Genomic DNA, 14,650 nt, shown 5'->3' on the forward strand with positions numbered 1-14,650 from the left:
GTACTCATATACAGTGGCATGCAAAAATATCCATAACCCTTCAAGTTTTCCATATTTTGTTATATTACAGCCACAAATATATTTCATTGGAATTTAATGTGAAAGATCAACACAAAGTGGTAAACAATTGTGAAGTGCAAATAAACTTATACATGATTCAAAAAATGTTTTACAAATGAAAAACTGAAGACTCCACTGTACCTCCTTTTCTGATAAGTCTAATATCAATCTTGCATCTGTTTTATTTTTTATATGTTTTAGATCAATTGTTTTATGCCACATCTTGGTTCTTCTGTATTTAACTGTTCATCTTCCTTAATAAACTTTAGAACACTTTCTTGACACGTGTGTGTTGTGAATTTGTTCTCCTGGCACTGGATACACACCACTGAGGGCTGAACTTATCCGAACTGCTATTTGTGTACCCCAGTGGCTACAGTCTACAGCTAGAGATGGTTGACAAGCCTAACAACGCCTACCTTTGAAATATAAAGTTTGGAAGTACTGTGCAGGTTGGGAAGGTGTTGGTTATTTTTTATACCTGTCGATAGATCATTTGTCCATGTAAGGTTAGGATGATGATGAAATGAGGTACAGTACAGGTCAAATGTTTGGACACACCTTCTCATTCAATGTGTTTTCTTTATTTTCATGACTATTTACATTGTAGATTCACTGAACTATCAAAACTATGAATGAACACATGTGGAGTTATGTGAAATAACTGCAAACATGTTTTATATTCTAGTTTCTTCAAAATAGCCACCCTTTGTTCTGATTACTGCTTTGCACACTCTTGGAATTCTCTCAATGAGTTTCAAGAAAAGGTTTCCAGGTGTGCCTTATCAGGGTTAATTAGTGGAAGCTCATTGAGAGGATGCCAAGAGTGTGCTAATTTGTATTTTTTAATTGGAATTTACAATTCCTTTATTTTAAAAACACATTTTTAAACTAGTCCTAGGCGTTCAATATAATAATAATATATATATATATTTTAAGTTCATGTCTGGACAAATGTCAGAATGTCGCTGCTTGTTTGTCACGACTCACATGCAATCCCTTCGCTCCTCTGACATGACTGCACCACCTAGTGGCGCAAGGTCGCAACTGTCTAGATCTCACTAGCACCTGCTGCTAGCCAGCCACAACATAGCCAAGCCTATATACACCCCCATTGACCTATATGGACTATGCCTCTGCCTCTGCCTCATGCTGTGCTCTTGCCTGCATTTATTGAACTGACCCAACTCCTTATTACTCTGTTCCTACTAGGCCTCATCTGCATGTGTCCATCTGTTCTGACCTGTTGATCGTCTACATCAACCTGTTCACTGCTCGTGCACAAAACACATGGGTTTTTGCAACTGGTTCATGCAATTATTTTTAGTCAGTAAACAGTCCATTATAGATCATGCAAATGTAAATTTTATTTTCCCTTGCAGTCCTGCAATGTTCTGCAATGCTTGAATACTTGAATGATTTCCATTCTCAATAACGCTCCTGGACTTTGGTCACTGTTTTCTTCAACAGGTGTTTTTTTACACGGCATTCACTTTCTAATGCCCCTTTTAGTTCTCTTTGTCCTAAAAAAGCAAACATCAATTTACTGTATGATCCTTTAAAACTCAATCAAAGAAAACAACAAATGGACAGTAAGACCACAATAAGAGTTTGTGTACAATGTGCCAATGATGTTGACGTGCCAATGATCAAATTAAGAAGCTTAACTTAACTAGGGCTGATTTTTAAGAACAACCCCGCCACGCTTCGTATTATGTAAAATAAATAATGTTTAATTAACATTATAATTGACATTAAAAAAATGTACTCTGTGCTCCTCTGTCCTCTTTTTTTGTATGCTGTAATACATTTCCCACTATGTTTTCAGAATGACACTTGCAACTCTGCATTCTTGCTCAAACTACAATACAAAAATTTATACTGTTAGGTGACAGTGTGATGTGGTTTGACAACAGTTTTGCTAATAGATATTCAAACAATATATATATATATATATATATATATATATATATATATATATATATATATATATATATATATAACTAATATATTCTTAAAGCAGACAGTGTTTAAGATTAAGTTTTATGTATGGCTTAAAAGGTTATTAAACACCTAAAAAATCATTAAATGGCAAACAAGTGAATAAAAAAGATCAACAGTATCCTGTTGCATGCCCAGTGTGCCAAATGTGAAATAGTTCAAAATTGTTCTGATATTTCTAGTTGCTTAGCATACTCTGCATTTTCCATCAGTCAGGACTATTCTTCCTAGAATTAATCAGAAGTTTTAGCCTACATTGGCCTACATGGACATATGAAATTAATAAGTTCACATTCTACAGGTCACCATTGACCCTTTAATTGATGTTTAATGTACATGTAATTAGCAAACTTACATTTTTTGATGGTCACTCACTCTGTTCCTCAGTACATTTATCTAGAAGGAAAGCAGAATGAAGCAGAAATGTAAGGTGGTGGTTGGCCAGTGAGGACTGAACCCTGACCATCTGAGATGTGGCCAGCTGGCCACAGGAGTTTTGAGAAGGTAGCGCCCAAGCGCTGAACCTAAAAGCCAATTGGGAGGCTCAGATAGAAATAAGTTGTTTTGGTGTAGATCGGGATTTTATTCTGGGTGACATGGTAGATCGGCTCAGACGTAGAGATGTAGAGACAAAAATAAATAAATAAATAACCAAAACAGAATGCTGGTACTCAAGAAGAGGGTCTGATTAAATAGTGGCGGTTCTATGTATCCAGTTAATACTGCTGGAATTCCAAGAGTTTTATGCACCCTGAATATGAAACCAAACATTTCAGTGTTTCTGCTTTTATACATTTTAGCACTTACCTCATATTTTTGTTTAGTGAACTGGTACTGTAACTCAAACTTTTCTTCCTCTAGCTGATGTATCCAGTTCCACAGTTCCTTAGCTTTTTCTCTGCCGCATTGAGATAAAGAGAGCAGGCGTATGAGTTATGCACACTCAATATACTAGTATTAAAGCCATCACAAACATTTGTTAGACTGCTACCTGAGATGAGATTCACTTGCATCGTCTATGTCCAGAGATTTTCGGCGGTCACCAAGAACCTTCTTCTTCTTCTCTCTCCCTGTCTGCTTCTTCCCAGCATGCCTCTCTATCTTTGGAGTGATCATTTCATAATTTCACAGGACATGACCACATACAACAATTTTGTTGAATTGAATTAAACAGGTGATCATAATGTTTTTATATTACTAAAAAAAATGATCGCAAATCCAATCTTTGCAAGAGCTGTTACTTTCTTCATGTAGCCACCAAAATGCAGACTGGTGAGAGTCTTCTTCTTCTTGGCTTCATCTTCTGCCCTCTTCTTTGCCTCCTCTTCCTCTTTGCGAGTTTTTTCCTCCTAAAGATGCATGGGGACAGTTTAACAGCATAGATTGCTGTATTTATATCAATGAATAACTAACTATAAAGCATATTAATGAAAATGGCATCATTACAAATCATGAAAATAAAAGATAATAAAATAGACAAATAATATGAATAAGTAAAACTGAGCTTGCAATTGATTTAATGTTTAAAAAATTTAGGAACCAGAGAAAAATCTTAAATTAGTAATAAGTTATTGTCACGTTGAGGACCCCGGCCCCTCCCTTTTGGGCGTGTGTTTACGTCGTCTACGTCTCCTAGTCTGCGTCTGTGGATCTCCGTGGGTGCGGTTGTGTCTTGTGCTGATTCGTCTCACCTGTGGCTTGTTTCGTGATCACGTGGGGTTTATGTGGTTTGCCTGCTTAATGTGCGTTCGCGCAGTGTCTTGTGCTCGTCGTTGTCTGAGTCTGCACGTTTTTGTGTATATGTATGTGTTCTCGTGCGCTATTGCGCAATATCTGTTAAATAAAAGTGACGTTGTTGAAGAGAAACCTCGGACTCGTGTCTCGTCCGTCTGTCTGTGGCCAGCGTCACAGTTATCATATGAATTAAAATACTTATTATACTAAAAGTACTATAATACTTAAAAATATCAACAAGAAATATCAGAGCGTTTAAGGATCTTAATTAAGAACAAGACAACGGCAAAGAAAGTCCAGGTTGAGCAGAACTGCAAACTTACTTCTAGACGCTTCTGACGTTCCTTTTCACGATCACTGCGGATCCTGTGCTGTTCAGCTCTCTCAGAACGTCGTTTTTCCTGCAGTATTATAAGAACCCACACTCCCTTTAGTTCTATTATTACAAGAACTCACAATCCCTTTAGTTCTAATTATTATAAGAACCCACAATCACTTTAGTTCTATTATTACAAGAACCCACACTCCCTTTAGTTCTATTATTACAAGAACCCACACTCCCTTTAGTTATATTATTATAAGAACCCACAATCACTTTAGTTCTATTATTACAAGAACCCACACTCCCTTTAGTTCTATTATTAAAAGAACCCACACTCCCTTTAGGTATATTATTATAAGAACCCACACTCCCTTTAGTTATATTATTATAAGAATCCACACTCTCTTTAGGTATATTATTATAAGAACCCACACTCCCTTTAGTTCTATTATTACAAGAACCCACACTCCCTTTAGTTCTATTATTAAAAGAACCCACACTCCCTTTAGGTATATTATTATAAGAACCCACACTCCCTTTAGTTCTATTATTAAAAGAACCCACACTCCCTTTAGGTATATTATTATAAGAACCCACACTCCCTTTAGTTCTATTATTATAAGAACCCAAACTCCCTTTAGTTCTATTATTACAAGAACCCACACTCCCTTTAGTTCTATTATTAAAATAACTCACACTCCCTTTAGTTCTATTATTAAAAGAACCCACACTCCCTTTAGGTATATTATTATAAGAACCCACACTCCCTTTAGGTCTATTATTATAACAACCCACACTACCTTTAGTTCTATTATTACAAGAACCCACACTACCTTTAGTTCTATTATTAAAAGAACCCACACTCCCTTTAGGTATATTATTATAAGAACCCACACTACCTTTAGGTATATTATTATAAGAACCCACACTACCTTTAGGTCTATTATTAAAAGAACCCACACTCCCTTTAGGTCTATCATTATAAGAACCCACACTCCCTTTAGGTCTATTATTATAACAACCCACACTACCTTTAGTTCTATTATTATAAGAACCCACAATCTCTTTAGGTCTATCATTATAAGAATCCACACTCCCTTTAGGTCTACCAATATAAGAATCCACACTCTCTTTAGGTATATTACTATAAGAACCTACACTCCCTTTAGGTCTATTATTATAACAACCCACACTCCCTTTAGTTCTATTATTATAACAACCCACACTACCTTTAGGTCTATTATTATAAGGACCCACACTCCCTTTAGGTATATTATTATAAGAACCCACACCCCCTTTAGTTCTATTATTATAACAACCCACACTACCTTTAGTTCTATTATTATAAGAACCCAAACTCCCTTTAGTTCTATTATTATAAGAACCCAAACTCCCTTTAGTTCTATTATTATAAGAACCCACACTCCCTTTTGGTCTATTATTATAACAACCCACACTCCCTTTAGTTCTATTATTATAACAACCCACACTCCCTTTTGGTATATTATTATAACAACCCACACTCCCTTTAGGTATATTATTATGAGAAACAAAGAGTTTTGAAAGATATCAAGTTATCAAAACTCACATATCATTCAGCATTAAGGAGCAGGAAATGTGCTAGTTTACTGATAGGCATAACTTTTCTAAATCGATCCTGAAAGTATCCTTCAGAAAATAAGCTTGAGAATACTCATCACCAATTGATTATGCAATATGCACAGCAATACAAATAAGAAACCTTGCCTCTTTTCTCTTATTATTTCAGTTAATCATGCAGTTCTGGAGAAGATCTTTTGGATAATCACTCACAATTCGGTCTTTGAGACTTATGAGCTCCTCTTCCTCTTTCTTGCGACTTTCAAAATGGGCTTCAATCAAAGTCTGCAGTTCATTCAGATCTTTTTCCATACGTTTACGGTGGATATCCTGAGCCAGGGTAAAGAGAATACACATGGAAGTCCTAACATAATACATCTCCTATGGAATGATGAATTGTTTTGAATGTTCCAAAGAGCAATTTCATTTCATAAGGGTGCACTAAACATTGTGAAGTTATATTCATGAATAATATCAATGTATAATTTCAAATCCCATTTTAAAGAAATTAAATGTGCTTGCTAACATAATATTTGTTTATTTAGGAGTTTGTAACCCTCACATCAAAGTCAACCCTTTCTCCATCTGGAATCTTTGGAGGCACCAAGTTTGGCAGTGTAAAAGATCTGGAGAAGAAGAGGACATTTACAACAGAGGTCCTTCAACAGACACACAAGCAAAGTGCTTCTGAATTAGTAGGAAATGAAAAAAAAACTGTCTTACAATGCAAACTGAAACCAGTGCATACTCACTTGAATTTTGGTTTGGTCTCTTCTGTTGGTAAAAAAAGAACAGGGATAAATGTATTAGTTAAAGTTAAACAGTCGTTTGGCCTTCCAAGACCAAGCTTTATATAACAGAACCAAGCAACGTTGCATACAAGGGCACATTTGAGCCTGTCTGATGTGAGTCATGATGACATGTGTTTGTTGCTCACTCTTGCTGCTCACTGCAAATCAATTTGTATAGATTATGAAATAGATCATAAATGTAAAAATTATAATTTAAATTAGTTAACTGCATTTATATCTGTGAATTCTGTACAAGAAACAACGTACAATATAGGCTAATTCAGATAATTAGCAAATATACTCTGCTCATGGAAGGAGCACTTGGTAGGCCTATAGGTCACTATCCACATAGTGCTATATAGAATTGTTACAGATACTGATTCTTATGCAAAAGCAACAAGCAGGAGATGCCATCCACTTTTTAAGACTGGTTTGAACTTTCGTAATAAAGTCTAATTTATTTTTGTAGCACTCTACAATATCTGTGGTCACAAAGTGATTTCACAGATGGCCAAATCCAAATCACCCAGTGAGCAGAGCCAAAGCGGCGTGGTGAGGAACGCTCAAAAAGAGCAAGAGTGAGAAACACTGAGAGGAGCAAAGACCAGGAGGAAGCCCATCCTCCTCTGGGTGACATCAACTCAGACACCACAGCAGGAACAAATTAAGTGCTGAAGAACAAAATAAGTCAAAAGGACAAACAGGCAATAGCTACTATTCTGGTTTCCTAAAGGTCCTAGGCTAGAGTTCAAAGGTTACAAATGTTGTCCAAAACAATGAACAATCCTGCACAGGTTATTGTCCAGTTTCTTAGAGACAGAACTGCCATAACAGAAATAGAATAGATGATATAAACATAAAGGCGTTTCATTACCCTCTTCATCCTCAGCTTCCTCTTCTACATCTGGAAGAAAGGTGGAGTGTTACGGAGGTGTGGCAAAGAACAGTGAGTAGAGTGGCTGAAGTAGATGTTTGTAAAGGAGGGGTGGGTGGAGATAAGGGTTTGATTGCAGGCAGCCTTGCAGTGGCAACTTTCACCAAAAATGGACTGGAATTTGTGAGAGGTGTTGCTCACCGTGTGTACGTCTGTGTCATTTCTGGGTAACAGTATATTTAGAAGGTAGTTAAAAAAGATAGTCGACCTGGTGTTTGACGTGGTGTGCTGGTTTTGGAGCGTAAAAGATAACATAAGTGATTGGTGAATGGAAATGCTCTATGTTCACCTTCCTCTTGAACACCACCTTCGTCAGCAGCCTGCTCTTCCTCTTCTGAGAGTGAAAACATGTCACTGCCATTGTCAATTCAGATTTAATATTTTAAAGAGAGACTTCTAACTGTTGAACAATAATGTGTCCTTCATAAAAGAATTAAAGTAAAGTAAATAAAATATTTAATAGTAATGCCTGAAACTGAAACAGAATTGAAACATTCTTTACTCCCTGATGTATATCCATTTGACTCAATAATTGCCATTAAGGAGGCTGATAGGTTCAGGCACAAAAATCACCTTGTGTTGGAATTGACAGGTACATTTTACTCAAATGTTCTGGCAATTGTTAAGCTATGAGCATGTGATATTGCTAGAGCATTAAACAGCAGAGGCTACCTTCATCTTCAGCCTGCTCTTCTTCATGCACCATCTCTGTTGTCTGCACTATTACATCCTGTTCCTCTGTGTAAAAATAAGTGTTAACTCAGCCAGCAGATATGATTATAGGCATTTATTTGATTTCACATACTTTAGTGTAACTCTGAAGTAACTGAAGAAATCTTCTCTCTTCAAACCCACAGCCCCCATATAAACCTTTGTTCAAAACCGATGCCTCCAACGAGATGCATATTTAGTACTTAGCCTAATCTATATGTTGTGCCAAAACATTTGGCAGACATAGAAAATTATTGATAGAAAATTTGCTGGTTACAGGGAACAGTCCGTGTAACATTTTTTTTCTTAGAGCAACTATTTCACAGTCAGAATGTAAGACAGACATTTTACACATTTCATCCTGACACATACAAGTTTACATTTTACATACATTTTTTTTAGCTTGTTCAGAAAAAAACAATGTTTAGATGCAACTCACAGTAGTAATGTAACATCTCTTTTGGAGGCATATGATGCATGATTTTCCACAAGCCATTAATCCTTAATCTTCTGTCCCTACTGTAAGCTACTATTTTTTATTGAAGAAGACAAATGAAAGACCTGGAAATGTTTCTTCCTCTCACTCAGCAATGCAATATAATTAAGACTATTTCATTTTTTTATTCTAAACCTAATTTAAACCTTATAAATAAATCTCAATTTGTACCTTTCTGCAGACAAATTGGCTAATCAAATAAATTTTAATTACCAATACAGTGCTGCTGAAATATTGCTTAATTTTCCCCTTTGTCAAACTGTATGAAACTGATGTATGTCAAGTCTTACCCGTACACTCCCTGTGAAATAAAATAATAATTCAAACATTAGTTTCATTCTTGAATCACTTTGAATCAATCATTCTCAGAATGTTGTCTAGTTGTACGTAGTTATACCATCTCATTAACAAATGGAAGTTATTCTGGCGGTATAGTATGTAGTTAAAAAGTTACGCTTACTCGTATTCTGTTACTTCTTCAGTGTCTGACATCTTGGTCCAAATACATATATATGTATGTATATGTGGTTCCTAGAATAGTTTCAGTCATAAAAGAATTAGAAAAGGTTTATGTTCATGTACACAGAACTACTCTACACACATTGTTTTTTTAACACTAAACATTACCAGTGATATCAGTTCTAAAGAATACAGAATATTTACAAAAACAACTTACTTGCACGAAAAGCCTCCGTGTCCTATTTTCAACGACAAATGTTAAAATCCACTGGCAACTTACTACTTATACTGTTTCAGTCTGAGCTCAGACGAGAGAATGTAAAAGGTAGATCAGGGCAGTCTGAGGGTCCTCCAAACTCAAGCATTTATTTTTAACTTTGCAGATAACATGCACGCTGTCTCATATCTACTCCTTAAAAAGGCTTGTGCTGTTGTCATTCCAGCGTGACAGAAGATAACTATGTCCATATCCATATAGCATGCCACTAAGAACTTAAACAAGTTCATGATTTCATCAGACAGCAGGGCAAGAGGTTTGGACAATTTGGTATCTACAGTTTTGTTAGGCGTTTCTTCAAATTATGCAGGAGTCTTTAAACTAACTAAGGTTATTCAACAAGTGGAATCTGGTGTGTTTCCACTTGACTGGAATGCAATCCTGCATCCCCACAGAACATTTGCTGATAAGACTGCTGATCCATGAGCCACAACATGATATGCAAAGTTTAGCTTCCATTAATTAAACTTATAATAGAGAAAGTGGCACTTCTCATTCTGATTCTCCCAAAATACGAATAGTATTACTATATAGTAGTACTATTTTCTGTCACTTAATCACTCTTCCATTATATTTACTGTACATATAGACATATCAGATTTTTCTCCTGATTAACATGCAGAACCACCTTCTACTTATAGGCATGTGTAGCTTCTTTGGGGGTGCTAAGTAGCCTTAAATTGAATCCCAGCACATATGAGTTGTGTCTTTCTTGTTGTTTTTTAAAAGATGAAAAATACACCCCTAAAAAAGTTGTTTTTTTTTGTTACTTAAAAAAAACAGAAGCTAAACTGAAAAATTGTTAAAAACATAATAAACATAATAAACTAAACTTAGTGATACCTAGCAAAGGTACCACTAAGAACTGCCACACAGGAAAGATATGTGTACAGGACAAAACAAAGTTCAGATAAGAACAAAATGGTGAACAGTAGCCTAATATTAGCCAGGGCTGACCAGGTGATATCAGCCAAGAGAAAACATAGACCATAAACACACGCAGGACAACGATTAACCACAGGCAGCTAGGAAAACTACACACAGGTTTTAAATTACGGTGGCCGAGAAAACCCATCATGCTGCAAAATGACGGAACTGTTTCTGGACGTATTATAGGCCTACATTATATATATATAACAAGGGGGAGTGGCAGAAACAACAATTGTGACATCAAATACACAAAAAAAATACACACACAGTGGAGTGCACCAAGTGAGCATATACAGGGTGTGTGTGCGTGCCGTACCGTTACAATACGATTAAGAATATAGATTTCTGCCTCTGCCTTGCCCCTTCTGTTCCTCGGCTTGCATTGTTTCAGAATCCTCTGGTTCTGACCTGTATTGTTATTACTTATGCTCAGGGGCGGACTGGCATACATTACTACTGGGGATTTCCCCGGTGGGCCGATGGGTTAGTGGGTTTAACTCGGCCCGTGGAGGAGCCATTACCGCGCACTGCGGCCCCGGCCCGTAGTCACGCTGCTGTTTAACATTGCCTATTACCTCTCCCCGCTCCAGTCAGGCAAACTTGCTCAGCACACGGACTGAGTCTGTAAACACATGAACGAGTTGGACCGCGGCCGTGGACTGGGCCACTGATGCGGTCTGACGGCATGCAGCGGAGATCAGAAAAATCTGATAACCATAGGGAGTTTTTCCTCGCCACTGTCGCCTTTGGCTTGCTCATTAGGGTTCTCGACCCATAGTATTGTTAACCTTGTAAATCCTGTAAAGCTGCTTTGTGACAACTTGAGTTGTTAAAAGCGCTATACAAATAAACTTTGATTTGATTTGAAAAAAAACCAACTTGTCCCAGATAATCCGGGCCAGACTACAAAAACATACAGCAGCCGTGTCACTTATTAATACAGGTAGTCACGGACTGGAAAAGCCTTGTCCATACTAATGCCACATTACAAACATCTTCCTGTTTGTATCCCACGAGTGACAAGTCAAGAGAGAGACGTCAGTTGCACACTGACACTGCTGAAGGTCTAACTCATCATGTGATCCCTCCGATACGGTTGAAACACTACTAAAACATGAAAAAATAAGTCCCCATTGCCGTAAAGATGGAGCAGTCTAAACCAGGGTCTAAAGAAACTATGAAACGTAAAGGCTGAAAAGCTGAGAGAGAAAAAAAGAAAAGCTTCAAAGGTTACTCAATGAGTGAACAATGCAGGTTTCAGTAGCTTTCCAGTTGTTTTTCCCCTGTATTTTGTCAGGGTCAAGTTGTTAAGTTTGTTAGTTATTTTGTTATGCCCCTATGTGGCTTTGTAATCACATTATTGCTGGAAGTAATATTGTCCATATATACACTACGTACCATGTATAGATTCACATACACACACACACACACATACAGATATTGTGACGGGGGTATAGAGGCGGCCAGAGGCACTGGTTGCATGTCAGGAGCTTTATTATCCATGACAAAGAAAAAACAACTTAAACACGAAGCAAAACAGTATATGAATATACACAGCTCTAGGGCTGGGTATTGATTCAAATTCCAAGAATCGATCCGATTCCGATTCTGAAGATTAAGAATCGATTTTTTTCGATTTAATCCGATTTAATCGATTCGATCCGATTCGATCCAATTCGGGGTTTAGTGTTATTAAAAATGTATTTGAGCTGTTTCCTGACTGTGTACAGAAGCAACATGTTAAAACTAGTATTATATCGATATTAATCAGCAAATAGTTACTGGTAGTTGGTAGTTACTGATGGCTGGAAGACTGGTGAAAAGGGTCATCATAAATCTACCTTCAAGAAAGGTAATCCAGGACAATAAACAGAGGACATCTTTGAGGTGTCTATATCTGCAACAGTGGGCTCCTACTGGGACACTAACCATTATTATTATGAATTAAATAATTAAGAATTCACCCATAAGCTGTTGCTACCAAATGCATTTTTATTTTAAAAGTGCTCACACTTAATAAACTGAAAGTATAAAATGTAAATGTGTATTTTTCTTTAAAGTGAGAATATAAGAACAGAACTCTCACGTTACAGTCCTCGACCCCTCCGTTTTGGGCATGTTAACGTCGTCTGCGTCTAATCGTCTGCGTCTGTGTATCTCCGTGGGTGCGGGTGCGTCTTGAGATAGTCCTCACCTGTGGCTCGTCTCGTCACGTGGGGTTTATGTGGTTTGTCTATTTAATTTGCGCGCGCGCAGCGTCCTGTGCTCGTCGTTGTTTGAGTGACACATGTTCTATGTAAACGTGTTTTATGTGCGCTGTCTGCGCTTCGGTAAATGTAATAAACGTAACGATTTGGAAAGTGCAAAGGATTCTGTCTCATCCATCGCCTTGCGCCCAACGTTACAAGAACATTTAAAACTTTTTTAAAACTGTAAAAACACTGGGTAAACTGTCAGTGACATGGACTAACTGTAAATAGTCACTGACACTGGATAAACTGTCCTTCTGTTTTTAGATTTCCGATTTGACTATCGTCGTTACCGGCACTGTCCGACGCCAAGTCGTTTTACAGTTAGTTAGACCGAGCACGCCTGCGTGAATTCAGTGACGAGGCGGGGGTAAAAGTTCAATAAAAAATCGATCTTTGGACGTACGAATCGATAATCAGATCATCATATGCGAATCGATTCTGAATCGGAAAATCGATTTTTTCAACACAGGCCTACACAGCTCACAAGAGCTAATGAATAAGAGCATAGAAGGTCTCTCCTTTGTAGGCACGGCGTAGTGCAGGACGTAGGAGACGCTTCAGTCCTCGAAGGAATGTGCAGCACTGGACTGCACGACCTGTGGACATAAAAAGGGGTGCAAGTGTGTGTAGTGCGTGAGCGTGTGAGTGCACGCGCCCTCTGGTGGCCTCCTGGCAGACCCACCGTAACAGATATTAGGAAGTCCTGGGCCACTTTTTCTCCCCTGTCCGCCCCTGCTCACTCTGCCTCCTGCCTGTTCCCTCTGTACCTCTACCTGAATTTTGCTCTCTGTCTATTGACCTGGACTGTGTATGCAATTTGCCTCCTCCCTTTTTTTCTATTAAAATATATGTATACAGTGATGTCAGTAATGCGTTACTTAGTAACGCGTTACTCTAATCTTACCACTTTTTTCGGTAACGAGTAATATAACGCGCTACTATTTCCAGTCCAGTAATCAGATTAAAGTTACTTATCCAAATAACTGTGCGTTACTATTTATATTTTCCCTAGTAAAATATATATTTTTGCTTTCTTCTTGGCTCAGTTCTACTTTTGCGTCTGACCGTAGCGCTCGACTCCGCACGCTGCGCGCGACCCAACAGGGGAAGGAACATTTACCTGACCAATTTTAATGTTGCTTTGTGTTCCACGTTTGAAAAGTGCTGGAATTTTGACTAACGTCGCCTACTTTAAAATGCTTGAAATTGTAATGGTATTTCGTTTCACAAGCTGTCTGACTGAACTGGGGTGGGTTTCCCGAAACGTTCGTAGCGCTAAGTACTTCTTAACCTCGTATGTTTCATACGAGGTTACGAAGTACTTGGCGCTACGAACGTTTCGGGAAACCCACCCCAGTTCGCTTGTATTACGTTTACAAATAAATTTACAAATAATACCGCGCAGCTACACAAACGTAATGTCAGGAGATACTGTAGCGACTCCTACTCCTCACGGCAAGTCTTGCCCTTTAAGTGACACTGGGGGGGCGGAGCCTGCGCGTGCCAGGGTTGCGTTATCAATAAAGTTTCCCTCCTCGGGATTTTTGGATTAAGCAGTTTCTGCCTCGGTTACCGAACCTGCTTCAATACATTGTTACTGTTAAAATGCACTTCCAATAAAGTGAGTATTGGAAAAATTTATTTTGCTGCTGAATGTAACTACTAAAGTAACTTGTAATCTAACGTAGTTACTTTTAAAATCAAGTAATATGTAACGTAACTAAGTTACTTTTAAAAGGAGTAATCAGTAATCAGTAATCGGATTACTTTCTCAAGGTAACTTAGCCATCACTGTATGTATATGATCTATCTCAACCTGCATATGATCCTCATTCTCATCCTGAGCAGTTACAGGGTGTATGTGGTACAAAGAGATGGCACAGAACCTAATATTTGACTGAGCCGTTCTGGAGCCAATGGAAGAGAGGGTACCCTTCCAGTATGTCCACACGGCAGAAGTTGTCCTCCGACAACACCCGGTGAATGACGTGGTCATTATCAAAGAAGAAATTCTTCAGATAAACTAGTGGCAGTTAGTGCGAGTGGTGGAAACAACTGTGGATAGTGATGGCTTGGTTAAATAA

General features: G+C 37.9%; 1 protein-coding gene across 1 annotated transcript; it reads right to left on the reverse strand.

Moving 5' to 3' along the window:
- Positions 1-1,409: 1,409 nt before the first annotated feature.
- tnnt2a (troponin T type 2a (cardiac)) lies at positions 1,410-9,479 on the reverse strand. The gene is made up of 15 exons (XM_076984115.1): positions 9,325-9,479; positions 9,109-9,179; positions 8,939-8,949; positions 8,114-8,179; positions 7,731-7,775; positions 7,382-7,411; positions 6,469-6,490; positions 6,279-6,342; positions 5,930-6,046; positions 4,119-4,196; positions 3,303-3,410; positions 3,053-3,162; positions 2,869-2,959; positions 2,417-2,457; positions 1,410-1,583 (listed from the first exon to the last, which is right to left on the reverse strand). Exons 2-15 carry the CDS (start codon positions 9,138-9,140, stop codon positions 1,550-1,552), a joined length of 849 nt encoding a protein of 282 aa, XP_076840230.1. The 5' UTR covers positions 9,141-9,179; positions 9,325-9,479; the 3' UTR covers positions 1,410-1,549.
- Positions 9,480-14,650: the final 5,171 nt, after the last annotated feature.

Source organism: Brachyhypopomus gauderio, chromosome 21, assembly GCF_052324685.1.
Source record: "Brachyhypopomus gauderio isolate BG-103 chromosome 21, BGAUD_0.2, whole genome shotgun sequence".
NCBI classification, from domain to species: domain Eukaryota; kingdom Metazoa; phylum Chordata; class Actinopteri; order Gymnotiformes; family Hypopomidae; genus Brachyhypopomus; species Brachyhypopomus gauderio.